Here is a 21,640-nt window from a genome sequence, read left to right on the forward strand (position 1 = left end):
ACCATTTCACAGAGAACTTCACCTATGACACCAGCACACTTGCTTTGGCATGAATGTGGACCTTTTGAGAAATCAATTCCTCATTTTGACATAGTGATACAAAATGTCCTTTCTGTTCTACATGGAAATTCAATTTGCAGGAGGGGATTAACACTATGCCTAGATAGATACTAGGACAGACAGACAGACAGATCTTTATCCAACATTATTTTATTAATTTTCCAACAAAGGTTGACACTCAAAAGAGATGCTATCAATCCAATACAATAAAATTCCCACAAATTTTCTCAAATGAAAGGCTGAGATCCCCCTGAAGCATGAGTATGGTAAATATGGAATAAGAAACCAGATAATTTGTTACTGTTTCACAAAGACATACACCGTTAAGACATGGATTAAGCTACCTGCATAGCCATACAGCGATGAGGGCATATTTTACATTCAGCAAGTTGGAAGCATCGAGGTGTACTGAGGCACATTTTCAAGATTGCTTCATAGAATAAGCAATGTTCTATTTTTACTTTTGGCTCAGTAACCATATGTGTTACAGTGTGTTTGTGTCACTCAATAATGGCATTATTGCTGGCTTAGGTTGCCTTTGAAATAAGGCAACCTAAGCCTTATAGTCTACATTTGTGCAACAAATGTAGACTATAAGACATGGTAAAAGTCAGACTGTATACCAACTTATCTATTATTGTATCAGAAACGTGCAGTTTTTACTTTCTTTGAGTGCTCTAAATAGGCCAAGGTTTTTGTTCTAATTGAAAGAGGTACATTACTGACAAAAGAAGACAATACAGAGTTGTAATGTTGATGGTGACCAAATGCTGCCTTTGTTAATGTGCTTCATATTCTACGTGTGCTTTCCTGTAAATTTAACAACAGAAATGTGATTTGACTGCTGTTTCACTGGGTTGTACTGATAGTATATCTTGTGTTAGTATCCTTTGGAAATACTGACTACCTGTAGGTTACAGTGTGCATAAAATAAGCAGATTGATACGAAACTCAATGACTGATAGCAATATCACTGTGGTTTATAACGTGGTCATTCAGTGAAAGACAAAAATATGATTAAACATGCTTGTTTTGCAGTATTGCTGGCAGTGTATTTTGAACTCAGAGTTTTACCTCTGGCACTCTCTACAGCGTTACTCCAGGACAGGTGCACTCTGCATACAGATAAAGATAACTTCACAGCAAGGCATTGCATTTCAACTTGTTACAACCGTTGTCAGAGGATGTATGAAAAATTTATTGTACTTAGCTGGCTTTTTCAACAGCCATACAGCACATCTCAGCAGCACCACCCTCCACAATTATTGGCCCCAAGCATATTAACATTTCCTACTGTAAAATTATAGCTGAAACACTTAAATAAAAAAATAATAAAAAAAAATATTTTTAGGGGGTTGCCAGGAAGTGTGCAGTCCAGTAGACTTGGCTGAGAGAAATAAAAGAGCCAAAATGCTATAAAAAAAACAAACAAACAAATGAAACAGAAGCATCTACTGTAACAACCTAATAAATACAAAAGGGTTCTGAAAAAATTGTACATTGTAAATAGAGCTACTTGTCTTTAGCCATGGAAGAAAACTGTGTTTTCATTGTGGAACAGATTTGGTGCATCGAGCAGGAAACAAATTACATGCGTTTAAAAATGTGTCCAGCTGGCAGAAGAATCATAGAGCGCTACCATAGATTAGCTCAGTCCTAATTCAAAAAACATCCCAGCTAACTTCAAAATCATTAAAAAGATCATATTTTCTAATATTTATAAAATATTGCAGAACTATTTTAGACACAAAAATGACTAGTGATATATTACATGTACTTTAAAATCCAATATGAACATAACTTTATACAAGATTCTATTGTTAAAACTTAGTAAGTCATTTGGGGAGTGTTAAAACAGCAATAAATAAAACTGAACAGTTGATCACGCCACACTCTGTCTGGCTAACAGGAAACTAACAGTTACTTCTTAGTTAATACATTCAAATGCTTAGAAAAACCTTTTGCTGCGTCACTTATTGTCATCATTTGGTAAATGTTATTGGAAGACTGACAGATTCTTTCAAGAGTTAACAGGATGGAGTTTAGAAAGCTAATTACAGCAGGTTTTAAGCACATAATAAGAGTCTAAGATTGCTGTTATCAGTGACAAATATTTTGTGACATGTATATGGTGCATTGGATTAAGTTGGAGCTTGAACCTTGGCACTACGTCACGTCCCTACAAGCTGGTAACAATTTAATTTTCTCTCTTGAATGCATTTAAATAGCAAAGGAGCATGTTCAAAATCAGAGGTTGTGCATTAGCATGTGTCACAGGTTTCATTAGACACAAGCGGACCGAAGTGTTAATAGCTTATTCCTGAAACCTTCACTGTTTTATATATATCTTATATAATTTTGACAATGGAGACTGAACTCGAGGCTGCTCAGATTGTGACTTGTTTTTGTACTCTAAAGTCAGATTTTCCAGAATTCCCAGTCGGATATACAACAGCAGGGGGAATTCTGGAGGTATAATTCTGACTGGGTAGGTTGTAATTCTCCAAACATCCCAGAGTTCAGTATCTTACTGAAAGAGAGAGAAGGAGACAGAGAGAGTATCCAACATGGTGGTCATGTGTGTTAAACGCAGTGAAAGTTGCATGCAGCTTGGTCAACTGATAACATGCATGACGCTGTGCCACCTCCAATTTTGACTATGTATACCTTTAGAGTTTGAAGGCATAAAATAGAAAAAAAACCTTTTATTGCCTTTAAGTTGTGATAGCGGTTGGAACTAAAACAGTTAGCAAACCTCACAAATTTTCTGATTTGCTAATATATTGTGCTCAGTTTGTCTTGGAGACCTGAGACTTATTTGAGAGAGTTGTAGCCTTAAGTCAGAAAACTGGTGTGACTGGCTATTTGTCTTTGGAGCTGCTGATATGTTTTTGGTTTTCATGTTTTGCATTAAAACGCTATTCTCCAACAGTTTCACAGGTAGAATTTTGACATTCTTGTTGCATTTCAACTGGGAAATCGGAAAATCTAACTTCTTATCGATAAGAGAACACACCAATGGAATGTACAAAACTCAGGTGTAGTGTCATTTTCTGATCAGTGTCAACGTGAGAGAAAAACTAACAGGAAACCTCTGACCTTCTTAGTCATAGTTTTAACTTTAGCGGACATTCTTGATTACCCGACTCGTGTGCGATGTTGTTCTCAGATCAGAGCTTTGACTTCCAAAAACAAATTAAACACATCAAGAGACCACTCACTTTACTGACAGGAGATGTGACTTCAGGGGACATTTATGTTGTATTTCCAACTGGGAACTCATTAAATCCAAGTTTTAGTACAAAGACAATGCATCATTAGCGATCATCAAGTCTTGAACGATTGATAGTTAGCTTTACTACCTATAGAAACAGGCATAAAGCAGAACTACTCACATTGAGTAAATGCTTAGTATTTATAGAGCCAAGTGTGTTGATTTATATTTTACTCAAGTTTTTTCTTAGCTTGTATTGCCTGAGAACCAAAGCTGCACAACTGCTGTTTTTAAACTGAAGGTTTGTCTTGAAGCCAATTCAGGGCTAAAAAGACAAGCTGCTACTGTAGAATGCAGAACATCCCTCATTTGCAGTATATTTTGAAGTGTGACTATTTTTATAGTTATCTTACGCTAACCCTGGAACTGAGATTAGGAGTTGGGAGTCTGTGATGGGGAAGTCCTATGCTCTGAAAGCTGGGGCACCTTTCCTTTAATGCTTGCTGCTTTGCTCTCCTCCATCCAGCCTTCATCTTTTCCTTTCTTCACTTGAACTTTCTCTTTATTCTGCCGGACCAGCTTCAGAGCTCGGGATATGAACACATCAAGGTCAAACAAACGCTCTTTTTGCTTGACTGGTAGAGACTCTGTGGAGTCTGCATTAGGGGACTGAGATACAGAGGAGGTAGAGGACAGCGGTTGAGATTCTGGGAGCTGCACAAGTGGAGTAGATGGTGGCGATGCTGTTTGAGGTGAAAATATAGCTGTGGGCGATGATGGGAAGAGAAAGGGGAGGGTGTTAGAGGAAGATGTGCTGGAAGGAAGGGGACTCAGTCTGTCCTCGTCATAGTCAACCGATGGAGGGCAGATGTGTTCGTTGTAGTGGAAGACAGGAGCTGGGAGGTCCGTGGGAGACAGCGGAAGAGGGGGAGAGGAAGTGTAGCAGGAGGGTGAGCAGTGGTCCATTAATGGACTGGTACTGGGCGAGTGCAGACGAGAATGAGCACTCTCCACCCAGCGAGTGATTTCCTGGAACAAATCCCCAGTTTCCTCCTCTTCTTCCTCTGCTTCCTCCACCCTCACCTCTCCTAGGTCCTCTATGCTGCCACCAATGGGCTCGGCAGGCACAGGGAGTCTGCCAGTGTTACGCTTCCAGTGAGACAGATCCAGAATCAGCTTAGGCTCCGAGTAGTGCTGGGGCTTTCCCTCTCGCCATGCAATTTTATCCAGATATGAAGGAGAGCCCACTTTGTAATCGCAGGAGCGACCGCAGTCAAGCTCCCCGTATCCTAAAGCACAGACCCGCTCCAGAGACGAGTGAGAGCTCTCCAGGAAACGCTCAGCTGAACTGCTATGGGAATATTTGCGGGGGTCAACCTGTGATAAGGTGGGTGAAGAGAAGAGAGATAAAAATCAGGTCAATCCTTTAGAAAAATATCTTTCTGCCTTCCCTAAGTAATCATACGCTTTGTCATTTTAAAACCACAAACGTTATACCATTTTACTGATTTTATATGTGACAGACCAACACATTGCATAGTAGAATGAAAGTGATACATGGTTTATAAAATGTCTTTTTATGAATAAAAATCTTTTTTTTTTCTCTTTTTTTTTTTAAGAGAAACCTATAAACAGTTATCTGTTTCCTTCCACTACACACTTACACACAACCATGTGTTGGTCTACCCTATAAAATCTACCTAGAATGCATTTCATTTGCAATTCCAATGTAAAGAGGTTCAAAAAATGTGTGACAACATTTCGAAGGTTATTGCGTTAGCATCATCACTGTTGTTTAACAGAGTTTATCCTCAAGCCTCAACCACGAACAAATGCTTGAGCCCAAAAAACCATTACCAGCAAACTCATTGCTGATTAAGTAAGGAGAGCATTGATATGAGGAGCGTATTAATGAGAAGTTGGCAAACAGCACATCCAACCTGCGCCTCTTCTGTCAGAGAGCTGGAACTGGCCCTGGGGTCCCGCTGCACCTCTTCATTATCCATGGTGTCTCCCAGGTCAGCTGGAATAGGACCAGAGGGCAAGCACCGACACATCTCGCCTGAGTATGACGCCCATATGTTGGTTGCTAAATTGTTATCGTACCTGCAGGCAAAGGATAGTTTTTTTATTCAATCTACCGATAATCGACACTTGCACAGAAATATTTTCATCTCTTGTTTTAGTACATGTTTTAGTGTTTTATCTGTTATGGCAGTACCCAATAACACTTACAAGCTCAGACCAAAGGCATGCCAGTTGCACACACACATTCATTTTGTCACTGGTAAATCTGAATGAATTACAGTCATATTTTTTTCTGTGTATTGTAAAAAAAAAACAAACAAAAAAAACAACATAGAATGTTCAGCTGAAGATGATCAGGAACAGTACACACCCACTGCTGAATACACCTACAAACCAACAAGACTTTCTTTTTCCTTCCATTCAGATTTATGGAATGTGCATCATAGAATGCTTTTATCTGCTTTTAGCATTTATATCGACTGTCAACGTCAGAACAAGACGTTACACTAGTTTATAATACATACGCTTTTTATACTTGTAAACAATTTCAGAAGACAAATTTATTTATTCCTTGCTCCTCTTAAGCAAAACATAAAAAATTAAATGTGAGTTTAGTTTAATTGAGTTTGTTTTTAAAAAATAAATTAAAATTCAATAAACTTAATAAAATTCATTAGTGTCTTCATTGACAATAGCAGGAATGTCCTCCCTCGTGAAATTAAAATCTTTACCTTTCCCAGTGAAAGCTGGAGGCCTGACTGTCGCTGCTGCTCACGCTCTGCTTGGTGATGTGGCTGTCCAGCTCGTCCTCAATGTGGAAAGGGTGTGAGGAGACAGGCTCATCCTCAGGACAGGAGTACTGCTGAAGGAAAGGGTGGGACAGAGCTTCTTCTGCTGTCAAACGGTCCATGGGGTTAAATGTCAAGATGCGCTCAAGAAAATCCACCGCTGAGAGGAAAAACAGGGAGAAACTGGTGAAGGAGAAACAACAGGTGAATGCAAATACTGCATTCCTCTGTCTGTCCCGAGATTAATTTAAAGACTGTTTATATTAATTTGAGTAAAAAACATTTAAATCAAACCTTCAATCTAAGTCTATTTATTCCAAGGGGGGAAATCCTATGTAGTGTTTTTTTTTTTTGGGGGGGGGGCGTTAGTTTTGTTTTTTAAGCTAAAGTAATAAATTTTTTGTAAAAATTTCAGGAGTATAAAAAAATGAAAACAATGCTGCATATTTTACTGCTTCTCTGCCTCTTTGTACTTAGTTCTCAATTAACTCCACTCACCCCAATGATCCACTTCAGGCAGCAACTCAGAGAAGGGTTTCTTGATTCTCCATCCATGACTGACATATGAAGGCATCACCTAAGAAAAGCACCATGAAAATACAGAAATGTTTTTTTAAAACTAATGTGTGTTTCACTGGTTGTTTCCATCAAGTCAGCAACCAGCAGTAATCTATGAAGAGACTGTGGAGCCGCAGTTCTGTTTGCAATGTTTTATATTGGCTTCATTAAATTGTGTACATCTGATAAAATAGTATTAGCCCATTTGTCATTCTGTCTTTTCTTTGTTTTGTTTTAATATGAAATCAGTTTAAATCAGTCAAAATATATAACAAAGCCTATTAAATCAGTTTAAATAAGCAACGTGCTTTCCAAATAGAGGGTTATTAAACAACAATTAAAGCAATATATAGATTCACAATATAATGCCACCAAAACATATAGCAAAAGTAAAATGTGGTGCATTTTAAACGGGGTGTTGAAACGGAGGGGCAGCCAAGAAAACCGAAAGAGTTGTTACATGCTCTAACTTATTTGTTAGATTTATGTTTATTTTGGTTTAATCCAGTCCATTTAATCCATTTATCCATTTTGAAAAACACATATCTATCTGTTTTATCTGAATTTTTATTACCATAATGGCATGCTAATTCATTTTTATACCATTCTCAATAGTCAACCTAAAATCTTTATTGACATTAAAGCACAAAGTCCTTCTTCTAACTGCTAACCTGCTTTTTGCATGTTTCCATTTGTCATCTTTGGTGATTATCTCCAAGTCTTAGAAGACCACATAATTCTTTTTCAAATTTAAGTTGAGGCTCTGACTGTATCAATCCAAAACTTTAGTATCAATTTCACTCAGACAAAACATGCCAGTAAAATTAAAAGACTACTTTAAGCATGAGCCTTCCAGGAGTATAAAAAGTTTTGGGCTAAGCTGTATACAAAAATGGCAGCAATCTAAATGTGATGTTAGTTGTATATTCTTTTCAGATACTTTGTGATAATAGGTTGGTTTGGCTTTTGCTCTAGAGTTGGTTTCTAGTTCTTCTCAGTCTAGAATTATACCATTTCTTTTCTGCTTCTTGAATATTCAGCAGACGAAACAACATCAGTGCAAATCTACTAAAAAATGTATGGGCAGATTTTTTAAAAATCTCTGTGGGACTGGGATGTGAAATTGATTAACTTTGATATTACTCCAGATATATCAAAGCAGATATGGATATAGGAAGATCTCAAAGTTCAGCTGTGACATACAAGTTTAAACTGCTTTTAATTTTTGCTTCTTTAGAAAGGACTATAAATTGGTCCAAAATGCCCTCAGAGATGTTGTGTTTGCAGACATTCACAAATGTCAGATTGCAGTTTTGTGGTTTGCATCGCCCTGTGAGGTGTCACCTGTAGGAGATCCTGCCTGTCCTCCTCTCTCAGTACTGGCACTGTGTCGAGAATCAGCTGCATCTGTTCCAGCTCGTGAGCTCCTGGGAGGGAGTGAGAGCCAATCAGGGAAAGGCAGAGAGGAGAAAAAGGTTTGGTTACATAAGCATAAAAAAAACATAAAGTCAAACGAGGATAACCCAGAGGTGTGAGCTGACAGGAAACAGAAGACGATTCGATCTAAATGAAGCAGACAGGCTGCAGCACTTTGTAGCAAGCCTTCTCGGAGATTTTACTGCTCCAACTCCAGATTTTATAGATTTTTAATGTTCCGAGCTTGTTTGTAGAATCACATGGTCTTAGTCACTGAATTGGAGACAGAGCCAATGTTTTGTGTAGCAACACAAATGTCTGAACTTGAAATACAAATACTTCAAGGACAACAGCAGGTGGTGCTACACAAACACTGTTGGATGTAAGTAATCAGTATATTTGTATGTGGGTGTATGATTTCCCCCCGCCCTATAAACAAAAACCTAGCGAGTCCACTGCTTTTCTGCTTCTTAGGAGAAAGTTGCAGCAAACAGCTCCGACACCTGATGTGTGAAAGTCTCACATAACACGAACAGCGGGGGAAGGAAGATGACCTTTCTGAGTTTCTGTGGTCGGCCCTGTGGCGCAGAGGATCCAGTGGAGGTCAGAATCAGCTGGTCAGCTGGAACTACGTCTGCTTCAGACATACAGCATTTCTCCATTATCATTGTTATTCTGCTCAGGCAAAGAAGCGGCCCACAAGGAGGGAGAGAAGTGTCTTTGGTGGAGGACAGAAAATTTAAAAAATAGCTCCTGTTTGTGGAAGCCACCAAAACTATGATAAAATCTAAAAAAAAAAAAAACTTTTGGAAAGAAGCTAGAGACTGGTTATAAAAGAATCCAAATTCATTCATGAATATGATTCTGTTGAATTATTAGTGGTGCATCCAACAACTTTGACTGTATTATTACTGTTTTATTGAAGTCACAACAGTCCTTTGATAAAGATTTCATCACAGTACCTGCAAACAGCATGCGTCCAGTGAGCATCTCAGCCAGTATGCAGCCAGCAGCCCACATGTCTATGGCCTTCGTGTAATTGTTGGGGGATAGGAGCAGACGGGGGGAACGATACCACTTAGTCACCAAACCCTCAGACAGATAGCCCTGAGGGGAGAAGTTGGACCAAATTGGAACAGAGAGAGAAATAAAGAAGTTTGAGTTATACAACAGTAGAATATAAATACACCGAATTTAAACATTTCCACATGTTCTAACATTGCAGCAACAAACTTCATCATAACTGATTAGAATTTATGTGACAACACAAAACAGGGCAAAATTATGAATACGATGTAAAAGGAAAGCTTTCAAAACCTGAAAAACTGAACAGTGTGGCGTGATTTTGTAACCAGACCTTTTTACCCTGATACCATACATGAAAACCACTGGACATCAAATGCCCCCTAATATTTATTAGTAAATAGAGTCCATCTGTGTGTGATTTACACTCCATATAAATCCAGCTGTTCTCTCAAAGTTTCGGAGGTTTGTTAGATAACCTTACAGAAAAAAACAGCATCATGAAGGAACACAGTCATGTCAGGGAAGAATTCGTTGTGGAAAAATGTAAAGCAGCAACAGAGAGCCAATTTTCAAAACATTTTTTGGTATGTATATTTACTGATCAACATCATCTACTCTGACAACATCCTTCTTAATTTAATGGGCCATTTTGCAATGGATCAATTTTCATTATGAAAGCAAAATATTTAATCATTTTAATAACAATTAAGCATTTCTTTTTGTATTTGTAGGGTTTGTTTGTTGTATTCTTCATGGTGAAGTATTTTAGTGATCGGTCTAGACAGCATGGAGGTCAGTTAACTACCTGTACATCAGTTTTCGTGAGAAATACATCTAGGAGGCCCTTTTTAATTTCAGAATCTAAACATGTTTCTAAACGTTTCTACACACTTTTTACAGATATGTTGGGCTCTTCGAGTTGTAAATAAAAAAGAAATTGTTTTTCAAAATGTATTTGTCAAATGAGCAGTTAATTGTAAGCCATTTATTGCAGGTCACTCACACGGTTCCCTAACCTTTACTCGTATCTCTGTCTCAGAACCTCTACAGAACTCAGCCTGACTCAAAGTTGTTCTGCAAGGTTTTCCGGGCCAGCTTCTCTCTGTGTGAAAGTAAATCTTACAGAGACATTGGTGTTAAATCTTCCTTTCCCAGTCGTGGAGAACAACTTAACAGCTGTAAATAAGTAACTACAGGTATATTTGACAGGTCTTTTATTTGCCTATCACATCTTACTGCTCTCTTTTAGCACCACTTTCTCTTGTGCCACCTTTGATCCTTCTTTTTTCCCCTCTGGGACACTAGCCCATTTATTCCTGTTATTATTCTGTCTCTACTTCACATCTCTTTTCTCCTGTCTTTCCCCTCCCTCCTGTCTGTTCTTATCTTTGCTGTAGCCGGTAACCACACTGCGCACTCTTTGACCTTGTCTCTCTCAACCCCCTGTGTTGATCTCCGTCTTTATCTGAGCTCTCACTGCTGCTTCCTGTCAGGCATATACTACATGTAGTAAATTTTAAGGAGATACTAAAATAAATAAAGGTGATCCCAAAGCAAAGACCAAAGTAAAAAACACTGTTTTAAAAAAAAAAAAAAAATCTTTATTTTCACATTATTTCAGAATACAGCTAAATTTGGTGTATATTTCAAGAATAAATATTTGAAAACAGTGATGTGCACATTTACTTAGCTCTCAACTCTACAGAACAAACTTCCAATGTAGTTGCAGAAAATTTAGAGACTGAAATCGATTCTTTACACAGCGGCATAAGTTGAGCCAGAGAGGTATGGCTACATATTTCCAACTAGATTTAGGTCCGGACTTTAATGTGGACATTCTAACAGATGAATACTGTTCCATTGTAGCTTTGTCAGTATGTGTATGGTCAATGTCCTGCTGGAAGATGAACCAGAGTCTAAAAATATTTCTCACAAGATTTTCCTGAGCTCTGTCAATTTTGTCATCAACTCTGACTAGACACCTGTCCCTGCCCAAAGCATGATGGTATGAGAAAGTTTTAGTTTTCAAGCATTTGCAGTTCGACCTGAAGTTTCATATCGGTCCCATCTGACCAGAGCATCTACTTCTGTATGTGTGCTGTGTCCCTATGCAATTTTTTGTGCGTGATTTCATAAATGGGTATCGGAATAAAAAGGGATAAATATAAATGCACACCACATATTTTCATCTATTAAAATTACATTTATTTGTTTCTTTCTGCCACTCACCTTTATAATATTTTGTTTTGATATGTCACATAAAGGTTTGTGTAAAAACGTTCTAATGCTTTTGTAAAATCACAGTTTCCTGTGTACAAAGTGTAATCATCTTTTATGCTCAGGGTGTTTAAAATGCTGCTCAAAGTGCCTCACAGCTACTCAGTAACAAACCTTTTTTCATATTTTCTCCTTCACCTCCTACTTTCCTCTCATTTAATTTGCTGCGACTGTTTTCTCAGTTCTTCCTCTTCGTCTTCACATTCAACAGGATCTCACTGTTGTTTTTTACAGCTCTGCTTCCTTCCTCACCTGTATCTTTTTTGGTTGTCTTGCACCCAACATGTGAAAAACTGCTTTTTTTTTTTTTTTAGACCTTTTTCCAACTTCCTTCTTTCTGTCTTTCATTCAAGTTATGAACAGTTTCTGGGCATCTTCAACACTCACTCAGCGTGTGACATTAACACACCCACATTCACAAAAGCACCAAGTTCTTTACAGTGTAGGATGTAAATAGGATCCCAATTCATCTGCTTTTTATATCTGTCCTCCATGTTAGCTGCCTAAACAGACTGTTTTCTAACAAAACATGCAGTAGAACAGAGGGAACCTTGTTTCTACTCCCTTGCATAACCAAATAAATTGAATTTCAATCAATTTTTCTCTCTGTTTGAGTGTTTTTGAGCCTTTTTCATTTTCCTGTTTGTTCATGTTGAAGGATTTGTTCCCCCTCTGCCTCTGCACTTTTCACCTCCCTTTTCCCCAACCCCCTTTGGTTTAAAATTTCCCATCCTTGCTTCTCATGTACTCAGCATACCTTCCTCCTCTGCTGCCCCCTCCATCCTCTCCCTCATTGCTCTCCCAATGCACCCCTGTGTCTGCACCCAACTGATCCCGAAGTCCCGAGCCCTCAGTTGACAAAGATTTCCTTTCAGGAGAGCACCTCTTCACACGCACAGGCCCGAGTCAAACCTCGCAGAGACACAAACGAACACACATGCAGACTTGCTAGTGTTACAGTACTGCTATGGGACCTTTGAACATAACAAAGCTGGACAATGGAGTTGTGAATTGTCCCATTAATCTTTCAGGTGTTTTTATGTACAGCTGACAGCCTAATTACAGAGCTTGATTCGTGCAAAACTTGACACCATCTCTGGAGTGGGGTTTGGGCATAAGAGGAAGCTTCATTTGAAGGACTTGGAGATAAGTAATCTGAGAGAGCAGAAATAATGGTGCCAGTAAATAATACCGCTTTGCCTGCACATCATTTGATACGAAAGTATTCTAGAAATGATGACTGGAATCAAAGTCTTTGTCCTTCTAAAAGGCAGAATCAATCCAGTGACATCTTGATGCCACTAGACTAAAGAGAACAATGAGTTACATTCAGTACTTTGCAGAAATATTAAATTGCCCTATGTTGTCTGTTTACAATCAGATTTGTGTCATTTATGCTTTGCAAAAGTTCAGACTCAGTGAGATTAGAGGGACAGTGTTTGTTAACTTCAATTTTCTGAACTTTGACTGGACCAAACTGACACATGAATATACTTTGATCTAAACTTTTCCATCCTTGCTCTGACTTAAGGGTCATGTTCCCGGAAGATAAGCCTCCTCCTCATTCTCAATTCTTTTTTAGCTAAGTTGTCTTTCAGGATTGGATCCATGCATTTCCACATAAATTATGACCACTGTCCCCGCTAAAGAAAACATTTCCCAAGGATGGCGCTACCACCTTTTTTCACCATGAGGACAGTGTATACAGGTTTGTGCACAGTTTCCATTCATTCATTCTGTTAAAAAGCGTCCATCCATTATTTTCTGAGTCAATAAATAGTAAAGCAGAACTTCCTCGGCAACAGCCAATTGTCGTTCTTCAGACACTCTAATGCCTGTGGCTGTGGAGTGTTTTTAACTCCACAGCCACAGAAAATCACAGAACATAAAAAGTCCTCCTGGCCCTGCAGTAAATGTATTCTGGTTCAGGAGTTCTCATTGGTAAACAAGCCCTGAAGACTTACATACTGATACTTGACAGCTTCAACTGATGTTTGTCCAACAATAGATCCTTCCTCTAATGGTTTTCTACGAACAATTTTATTTTTGTCACTCTTTGCAATGTACTGCAAAGTTTATGTTGTCAGAGTTATGAGGGGGATAGAATGTTTGTGCAACCACGAAAGCAGTACAGTTTATGCCCTGCTACACAGAGAAAAATGTTAATATGATTCTGTCTAAAAATTGCACAGCCCCAGAGGAATTATTGTCAGTTTCTTGATAGCAACCCGCTCTAATTGAAGTGGAGAAGAGATAACATACATAAGTATTACAATTATCTCTTTTAATTTATTCAACAGCTGCAGAGAGCATAAAAGCAATGAGAATACAAAAAAAAACAATCCTTAAATCTACTGACTTGTATATTTATGTAATAAACTATTCTGCAACAGGAATTATATAAATATAACACTTATAAACATTACACATTCAAAGGAGGTAGTAGAAAGATCCAATGTTTTGATGTTCTCGTTTCATCCATGTAGAGATGGTTGATTTACATAATTATTCCACAAGATTCAAAAATAGCTAAAAGCAAGATGATTACAAGCATTTTCTGGCATCCAAACTTCTCATTTTCTATCTGACCTACACTTGCATTCCTTTTAAAGTAAGTTTGTGATATTTTGACATGAACAAACCAACATCCATCAACATCCATCAAATGCTATCCAACTATAGGTAAAACCAAATGGTAAAAGGGCTACAGTTGTGATTTACCCTTCAGAAACAAGAAACACAATAATATGCAAATCTGGGACACCGAAAGAGATAAGTGTCTTATCAGAGAACAGTTCAATATGTGGAGGCGAAGATGGAGTTATGCTAACAACCTCTAAACTGGTAAATGTCTGTTTTTCCTCCAGAGCAACAGCTGCCCCGTTTTAGAGATACAATTATAAGTTTCCATCTTATAGTGAAGGATAGAAATATGAAGATCTACTGCAAGGTATTTGGAAACATCTCAGAGGCAGAAGCTCCAGCTACAAGTAAACCCTCATCAGAATGTGTGGGAGTGGGACTCTTTGCTTGTTTAACACTCACCTTATGAGAATAATGGGGGTCCACTATTCTGGCAAGTCCAAAGTCTCCGATTTTGAGCAGCATTTGGTCTGTGTTGATGAAGATGTTGGCAGGTTTCAGGTCTCGGTGGAGGACATTGGCTGAGTGGATGAACTTTAGGCCCCTTAGCAGCTGATAAAACAGCAGGGTGGCATGACCTGTTTAACGATAAAAGTTAGATAATTTAACAACACAGCATCTAAAACTAAGGTAGATCATTTCCACTTTATAAATTAGATTGATTTATTTACATATCACCTTTTGTGGATGAATTTATCTGAACATGATCCATATAACCTATACAAAACTAAATTATGGAATTATATATATATATGGATCAATTTATGCATCAATGTAAATCTTATAGAATAAATGTGTCATGGTGTGTAGATTGAAGAGGACACAAATGCAGAGGGGCTAAAATGAGGAGTAGTTTTGAAGTTTGGTAACACTTTATTTGACGGGTGAATAAGACTGTCATGACACCGTCATAAACATGACATAACACCTGTTATGAACATGAGTAAGTCTTCATGAATATTTATGACTGTTGTCATAAAGTGTCATTCGGTAAATAATGACATTTTTAATACAAAGTTGACATTATTCAAAATGTCTTCATTATGACAAGTTGACATTAACCAAGAAATCATGATCTGACATAAATTTGTTATAAAAGTATTACTGATTAAACTTTAAAAAATTATGTAGCTTTATATTATTAAAGCTAAAGTTTAACCAGTAATACTTTTATAACAAATTTATGTCAGTTACCTGAAGTTTTAATAAATAAAAAAGATTAACAAAATTTTTAAAATATCACAGGGAGCCAAAGCAAACAAAAAACAGGGACCCAGGGAAAAAAAGATAGCAAGGGGCTGACAGGGAGGAACCAGTGAAGGGAGAGAGGAGAGAGAAGTGTTTAAATACTGGGAGTGTGAATGCTGGAACAATAGACCCGGCTGATTGTGAGCTGGGTGTGAGGGGAGGGAGCAGAAGACAGGCTGATGAGAGAGAGAGAGAAAATGGCACAGAGGATGAGGAAGAGCCCACAGCAGGGGAAATAAATCTAACATTAAAAAATATCTAAACCTAAGACTAACAAAGAATAACTAGACACAAGAAATAAACATAAAAAACTAGAATCACTAAGGAAGGACTGAACTAAAGTAAAACAGAAACAAGGCTGATCTAATCAAATAAAGAGACTAAGGAACAATTAATAATAATGAAACTAGAATCAATAAATCAAACCCCCAAAACATCTCAAAACAACCCAGGTACAGATGAAGAAATATGTATAGTTGTAAAGTTGTCACTGAAGAAAACACCTGCAGGCAAAACAACTTATTTGAAGGTCAGTTCCACATCTTTTTCTCATGTCTGATGGTACAACCTGAGAATTTATCTGACATGTTATTGGCTACCATCTATAACTCCTGTATTTTGTCACTGGGTTTTACAAAGCTTGTACTGAGTATCATGGGTTCTTGTTGACCAAGGGTTAAAATCCACATTAAATTTGTCACTTAAATTAACAAAGAAGCTCCTATACCAGGGGTGGGCAACTCCAGGCCTTGAGGGCTGGTCTCCTGCAACTTTTAGATGTATCTCTATTTCATCACACCTGAGTCAACTAATGAGGTCATTAGCAGGACTCTGGAGAACCTGACTGCACTTAGGAGGTGATTCAGCTGTTGGATTCAAGCGTGTTGGACCAGGGAGACATCTAAGAGTTGCAGGACACCGGCCCTCGAGGACCAGGATTGCCCACTCCTGTCCTACACCCTGGTACCCAGGTGGACTACCCATATGGGCTTTAAAAGGTCTGTTAATGGGAAAGGCATGAATGAACACACAAAGGGAAACAGGAGATGAGACCATTTGACTTTCACAAATCAAAGCGCAAGCACATATGGGAGCCTGATCCCAACTAGTTTAATATGCACGGGATTCACAACTACCATGGTGACAGGTTTAGCAGAAAACCCTCTGTTAGACGAGCCTTTATTTTATTCTACCAACATGGACAAAACATACACATTTTATTGTTTTAATTTGTACAAACAATACACTTAATAAACAACTGTTATGTTACTAGACCTCTATTTTATTATTAAAGTACAGTATTTCAACAATCAGAGTTGCTATCTCTGCTGGCCTTTTAAATGCAACCGAAGGTTTAGCAAAGGTTTCAAAATCAAAATATTATATATTATAAAACTGATCTAGTTGTAATAGTCAGCAGCTTTTTAACAGAAGTAGAATTAACTGTTGCAATTTTTTTTTTTTTTATAAAAATGTTTTTACATCATAGTATTGCTTGAATCCATGTTTTTTTCCCTCATGGTTATTAGGCAAAGTCATTTGCCACCCTACGATTTGTCTCAGATTACTTATTTTCATTAAACCCATTAATTAAATGAACAATTGATCGTTCTCTCTTACTTGTAGGTAGTGGTCCCTGGTCCAGTAACCGGGCCAGATCGGTCTCCATGCACTCCTGGATGATGTACAGGGCACTAAGCTGGGATGGGTCCTGGGGCAGCGGCCATCCATATGGTGCTAAGACCTCGTGGACACTTACTACGTTCTCGTGGTGCAGTCGTTGGGTGATTTTTACCTCCCGCAGGGCATGCTTCACTGTGATTGCATCTCGCATTGACAGCTTTTTAATAGCTACTCGCTGTCCAGTGCGCTGGTCGACAGCAGACAGTACCAGCCCGGTGACACCGGTGCCAAGAGGTCGAGGGTCAACAAAGTGACCGCTGAGTTCGAAGCCATGGAGAAACAATGGGGTGGCCTGGCTGGCCATTGCAGCTCAGTTTGAGGGGATAGGATTGTTCTTGTTTTATACAGAAGATGTTACATTTTGCTGGTGAATAGTCATCTGCACTTTCTTTAGGAACCTACGGTGTGCAAATGTATTTCTTGTTGTTAAGGCCTCATATATTCCAAAATATATTGGAAAAGTCACATCTGGTTTACATCCTCATGAAAAGAGATGTGCTGCAGCAAAAATAAGACATATCTTTATCTTAGCATAAACAACAAAGCAATAGGAATATTTTTTTGTTGTTGTTGATGTGATCAAAAACAAGAAGAGCTTGAGCTAAAAACAGAACTTCTGAACTTAAAGGAATCAAAGGTGTGGTTTTATCAGTCATCCTTCAGTCTCGTGTGTAAGCCTGTGGTGGTAAGGCATCCACAGCAAAGGTTTAAAAATATCACTTTCTCTTCAGCATCCTCCTCTTGACACTTGATGGGGGTTTTTTTTGCTATGGCTGCAGGATAAAAAAAAACTGAAGCTTTCTCTGTATCTCTCAAATGTGAATGTCAGCTAGTCTTTTTTTTAAATAAATCAGGGTAGGGATAGGCAGATATATGCAAGCAATAGGTGAGGCTAATTCTACTGCTAAGCGTCAACACATTGTGGGACAGTCAGCTTTGCAATTTAAAGCTTTCCAAGCCTTTGATGGTGAGACAGGTGGAAAGAAGGTGGGGTCAGCGGCAGTACATTCAGGGAGCCTCTGTTGGCTCCTCCTCTTCTTCCATGATGCCTGTAGAGTCTCTCAGTCAGTCAGGGAAGTTCATTCAGATCAGTTGGATGGAAGTTAAATCCCGGAACCGTAGTACCCCCCTGCGTTTGCATGTGCACACGTGTGCATGTGTTTAATCCCCCAGTAATCTTCTTTCTGTTGCCTTCTCATGGATGTAGGGCTTTCAGCAGCAGGCCGTGGTCAAACAGAGAACATCCTGCACAACACATCTGCTACTTCTTCCTCTTCTGCTGGTGGGTAGAAAGAGGAGAAACGGGGTGAATGGAAAGCCGAGACTCACGGACGATAGATGAAAGTTAAACAGCGAGTGGGTCTGTTAAAGAGTAACTGTTACATAACATCAAACAGCACCGTAACCTAATCCACGCAAGTAACTTGGTGTTCTCAGTCAGGAAGTACAGTCATGTCAGATGCAAGCTGAAGATGCATCAATCAGACTTTTGCAGCCAATTTCTGATCTCTGTTCTTTTTTTTTTTGTTTTGTAAAACTGTGCCGAGGGCGTGCCGTGGTGGCGTAGGGGTTAGCGCGACCCACATTTGGAGGCCTCAAGTCCTCGACGCGGCTGTCGCGGGTTCGACTCCCGGACCCGGCGACGTTTACCGCATGTCTTCCCCTCTCTCCTTCCCCCTTTCCTGTCAGCCTACTTCATGAAAAGGGACTCTAGAGCCCACAAAAAGACCCCCTGGAGGGGTAAAAAAAAAAAAAAAAAAACTGTGCCGAGATGCAGATTTTTTTTAAATGTAATGAAGAGCATTCACATTTTTCAATAATTTATTGAAAAATGTCTTCTTGCAATGAAAGTCATTAAATTATTTACATTAAGAATAGGGGTGATGCAGTAAAAGCTCAAGAACCTGGAGAAAACAGAGCAACTTTGCGTTTTTCTGTTATCTGGGAGCATCCCTTCATAGTTTCTAGACGTTTCTTACACTTTTTTTCTTCCTCTTACTTCATAGCATCTAATTGGTCCTAAAAATACAATCTTTACAAGACATTTCTGCCCAGTTTAGACATATACAGCAAACAGCTTTGGTCGTGTATATCATTTAGTTGGAGTGCATTCACTGACTGGGAAATTATTTGATTTTTCTGTTTCCTGCTTACCAATCATAAGTCAGGGCCAGACGAGCTGAAAATGAGCTGATTTTAGTCAACAGAGGATTTCTTTTTGGTGCATCTCCATTTTTTCCTACTGTTTACACTTAAAAGCAACACTTCAGTTTGACAAGATGGAACAGATCACACAGCTTGTTTATTTAGTTTCAACTTGGCTGCATTTTAAATCCATCAGATACTTTTGTGTTTCTTCCTGCTTCTGGAATCTGTGTTGTCCTTTTTTTCCTCCATCTTCTGATTCCTTTGCTATAACAGATATAACTTCTTTAGCTTGAGTGCAACTGCTTCTGCCTCTGTTTGGAAGATGAGGGTCAGGTCACATCAGTCTTTTTTATTTTCTAACAACAGTTTCTCTCAGATCGTGCTCACTCAGGCAGACTGCAAGAGGCTGCAAAATTGTAAGGTGAGAACAGAGAGTAGAGATGGAGGCAGTGGAGCTGGGTGGGAAGTGCAGCACTGGGGTAACTTTATAAATAATGCATAATCACTTGCAACAGCGGCTCCTGCTCTCTTTAAGCATTTACTCTCCCTGATTCGTCATGTTACTCAGCAGCTAAACCCATTTTAATTTTTGCAGAATCTGAAAGAAGATCAAAAATGCTCCGTGTTAGTCCAGAAACAACAAAATCAGAACAAGTAAGCTGGCTTTAAATGACATTTAGAGTCTGCTTAAAAGCAGGAAATGAAACCCCACTTGCCAATATCCTTAATATATTTGATAGCGGGATGAGCAAAACAATGCTTCATGTGTTGCTCTCTCGGCTGCATTTTCTTTTCTTTCTCCCCCCACTCTGTTTACTTTCCATGCTGCGCTAATGCAGATTTACTTCAGTTGATAAAAACGCCGCATCTCCTCTGAACACTGGCTCTGTGCAGCTGCGTTTGTGTCCACATAGTAACGCCCCTCTGACGAAACAAAACCACTGAAAGTGCATAATAAAACAAAGAGCCTCATTTCCCAGAAAGAGCAGAAACAGCCCGTGTGCATCGTTTCACTATTTTAAGCGTCTAGAAATCTTACCCAAGTGAGTGTTTTGGTGGCTGTCTTTATTTTAATTTTATTTTTGTTCTTTTAAAAGAGTGGGGAAAAATAGAATCGAAAGATAAATCAACAGCAACCATCTGTACTCACAGAGGCATTACGCAGCCGCAGCCTCCCGTCCAGAAACAAAGATCCGGAGGAAAAGATGTGATAGAGACGGATCCTTGTGAGCGAAGAAAGTGAAACACTTGTCCATCTCTCTTTTTGTCGCTCGGGTGAAAAGTGAGATATGGGCGATTTATGAGAGGAACCGTCAGCGGGCGCTGGACTGGCACCGGAGGGAGCGATCCGATCCTCCGAGAGGAGATAAGCCAGTGGCTGCTACAGAGCCGGTTACTGTGGGCGAGTGTCCGCTCTCTGTCAGCGCTTCAGAGGGATGATCTGAGAGGGGAGGGGGGTTGAGTGCGAGAGGGATCCCCCACCAGAGTCAGGCAGCAGCCTTAAGATGCTTCAAACTCACACACACTGCAGTATGAAGAGCTTCCTTCATATTAACAGCAATTATTATAATATAATAATGACTCCCGCCCGCCCCTTTCATTGTAACTAACCATCGTGAAGTTAAGATTTTGAAACCACCCAAGAACTCCAGACGGCCGCCTGACCCCAGGTAAACCTGCAGGTTTTTTATCTGGTTCAAACTCGTTGAGGTCTACAGATTGAACACTGAAACTAAATAGAAACACACATCCCCACATGGCTAAAAATACCCACTCCTTTACAATTTGTAAAACACTTTCCTACTTCTGATCAAATAACTTGTCAAAACTATCAACGACTGAGAAATATTAAGATGTTCAGTGCTAGTTTTGTAGTTTACAAAAATGTTTAATGACTTACCCAACTAAACATTTTATTCATCTTTTTTTTCTCAATTTAAGGAGGTCTCAATGTAAAAGAAACCTTAAATCAATTTTTTTGTACCTCCATCTATAGAATAAAGGTTTCTTGAATATTCAATTTTGCTTTAAGAAAAAAGTTTTGGTTTGGCTAAAGTACTTTGGATTTAGATGATCAAATGTGGTCCTGATTTTTAATTTTACATTTTTTTATGTGAAAAGTCAATATTTCTTACAATCCTTACATGGTGCAAAAGATGAAGGAAGGGCACAGCTTCCCATGATTTGAACATGCAAACAGTAGAAACCTCCTGAATAATGAAATATAACTTAAAAAAACAGAGTTCTATTGGCACTACCCATGGACATTATGCCACCCTGTTTGAAGAGTCGTGTTGCCCACATTTTTCCACATATGGGGTTTAGAGTTCCCATTGGGGATTCGCAAAGGTGACTGAGAGTCCCTAATCCCAAATGATCTTATTCTTCTTATCTTGCAATAAGTTAAGATGGGGTCTTACTGGTCTAGAAACACAACAGTCGTAACAAACCTTTACCCATTAATTCTGTTACCCCTACATAAAATCCAGAGCAACTAGTTGCAATCTGAAGTCACTAACTAATTACGTACTACATTATTCCACAAATCTTG

General features: G+C 38.8%; 1 protein-coding gene across 2 annotated transcripts; it reads right to left on the reverse strand.

The window, feature by feature from the left end:
• Positions 1-198: 198 nt before the first annotated feature.
• mapk4 (mitogen-activated protein kinase 4) lies at positions 199-20,521 on the reverse strand. Of its 2 annotated transcripts, none has more exons than XM_032577666.1 (9): positions 20,240-20,521; positions 16,879-18,217; positions 14,413-14,588; positions 9,027-9,171; positions 7,993-8,075; positions 6,589-6,667; positions 6,034-6,250; positions 5,215-5,380; positions 199-4,651 (listed from the first exon to the last, which is right to left on the reverse strand). In XM_032577666.1, the coding sequence occupies exons 2-9, from the start codon at positions 17,243-17,245 to the stop codon at positions 3,707-3,709; spliced, it is 2,178 nt and encodes a 725-aa protein (XP_032433557.1). In that variant the 5' UTR covers positions 17,246-18,217; positions 20,240-20,521; the 3' UTR covers positions 199-3,706. The 2 variants fall into 2 exon arrangements, with proteins under 2 accessions (XP_032433557.1, XP_032433558.1); XM_032577667.1 differs by having other exon boundaries at positions 16,879-18,220.
• Positions 20,522-21,640: the final 1,119 nt, after the last annotated feature.

This window comes from Xiphophorus hellerii, chromosome 12 (assembly GCF_003331165.1).
Source record: "Xiphophorus hellerii strain 12219 chromosome 12, Xiphophorus_hellerii-4.1, whole genome shotgun sequence".
In the NCBI taxonomy this organism is placed as follows: Eukaryota; Metazoa; Chordata; class Actinopteri; order Cyprinodontiformes; family Poeciliidae; genus Xiphophorus; species Xiphophorus hellerii.

Bases quoted from the DNA above. Each gene is read 5' to 3' on its own strand.
- mapk4 (XM_032577666.1), bottom strand. From the start codon at position 17,245: ATGGCCAGCCAGGCCACCCCATTGTTTCTCCATGGCTTCGAACTCAGC. The intron at 6,668-7,992 runs GTGACACCTCAC...TGCTTTTCTTAG, and splicing joins ACAGGCAGGATCTCCTACAG to GTGATGCCTTCATATGTCAG. The intron at 5,381-6,033 runs GTAAAGATTTTA...CTTTGCCTGCAG, and splicing joins TCCAGCTTTCACTGGGAAAG to GTACGATAACAATTTAGCAA.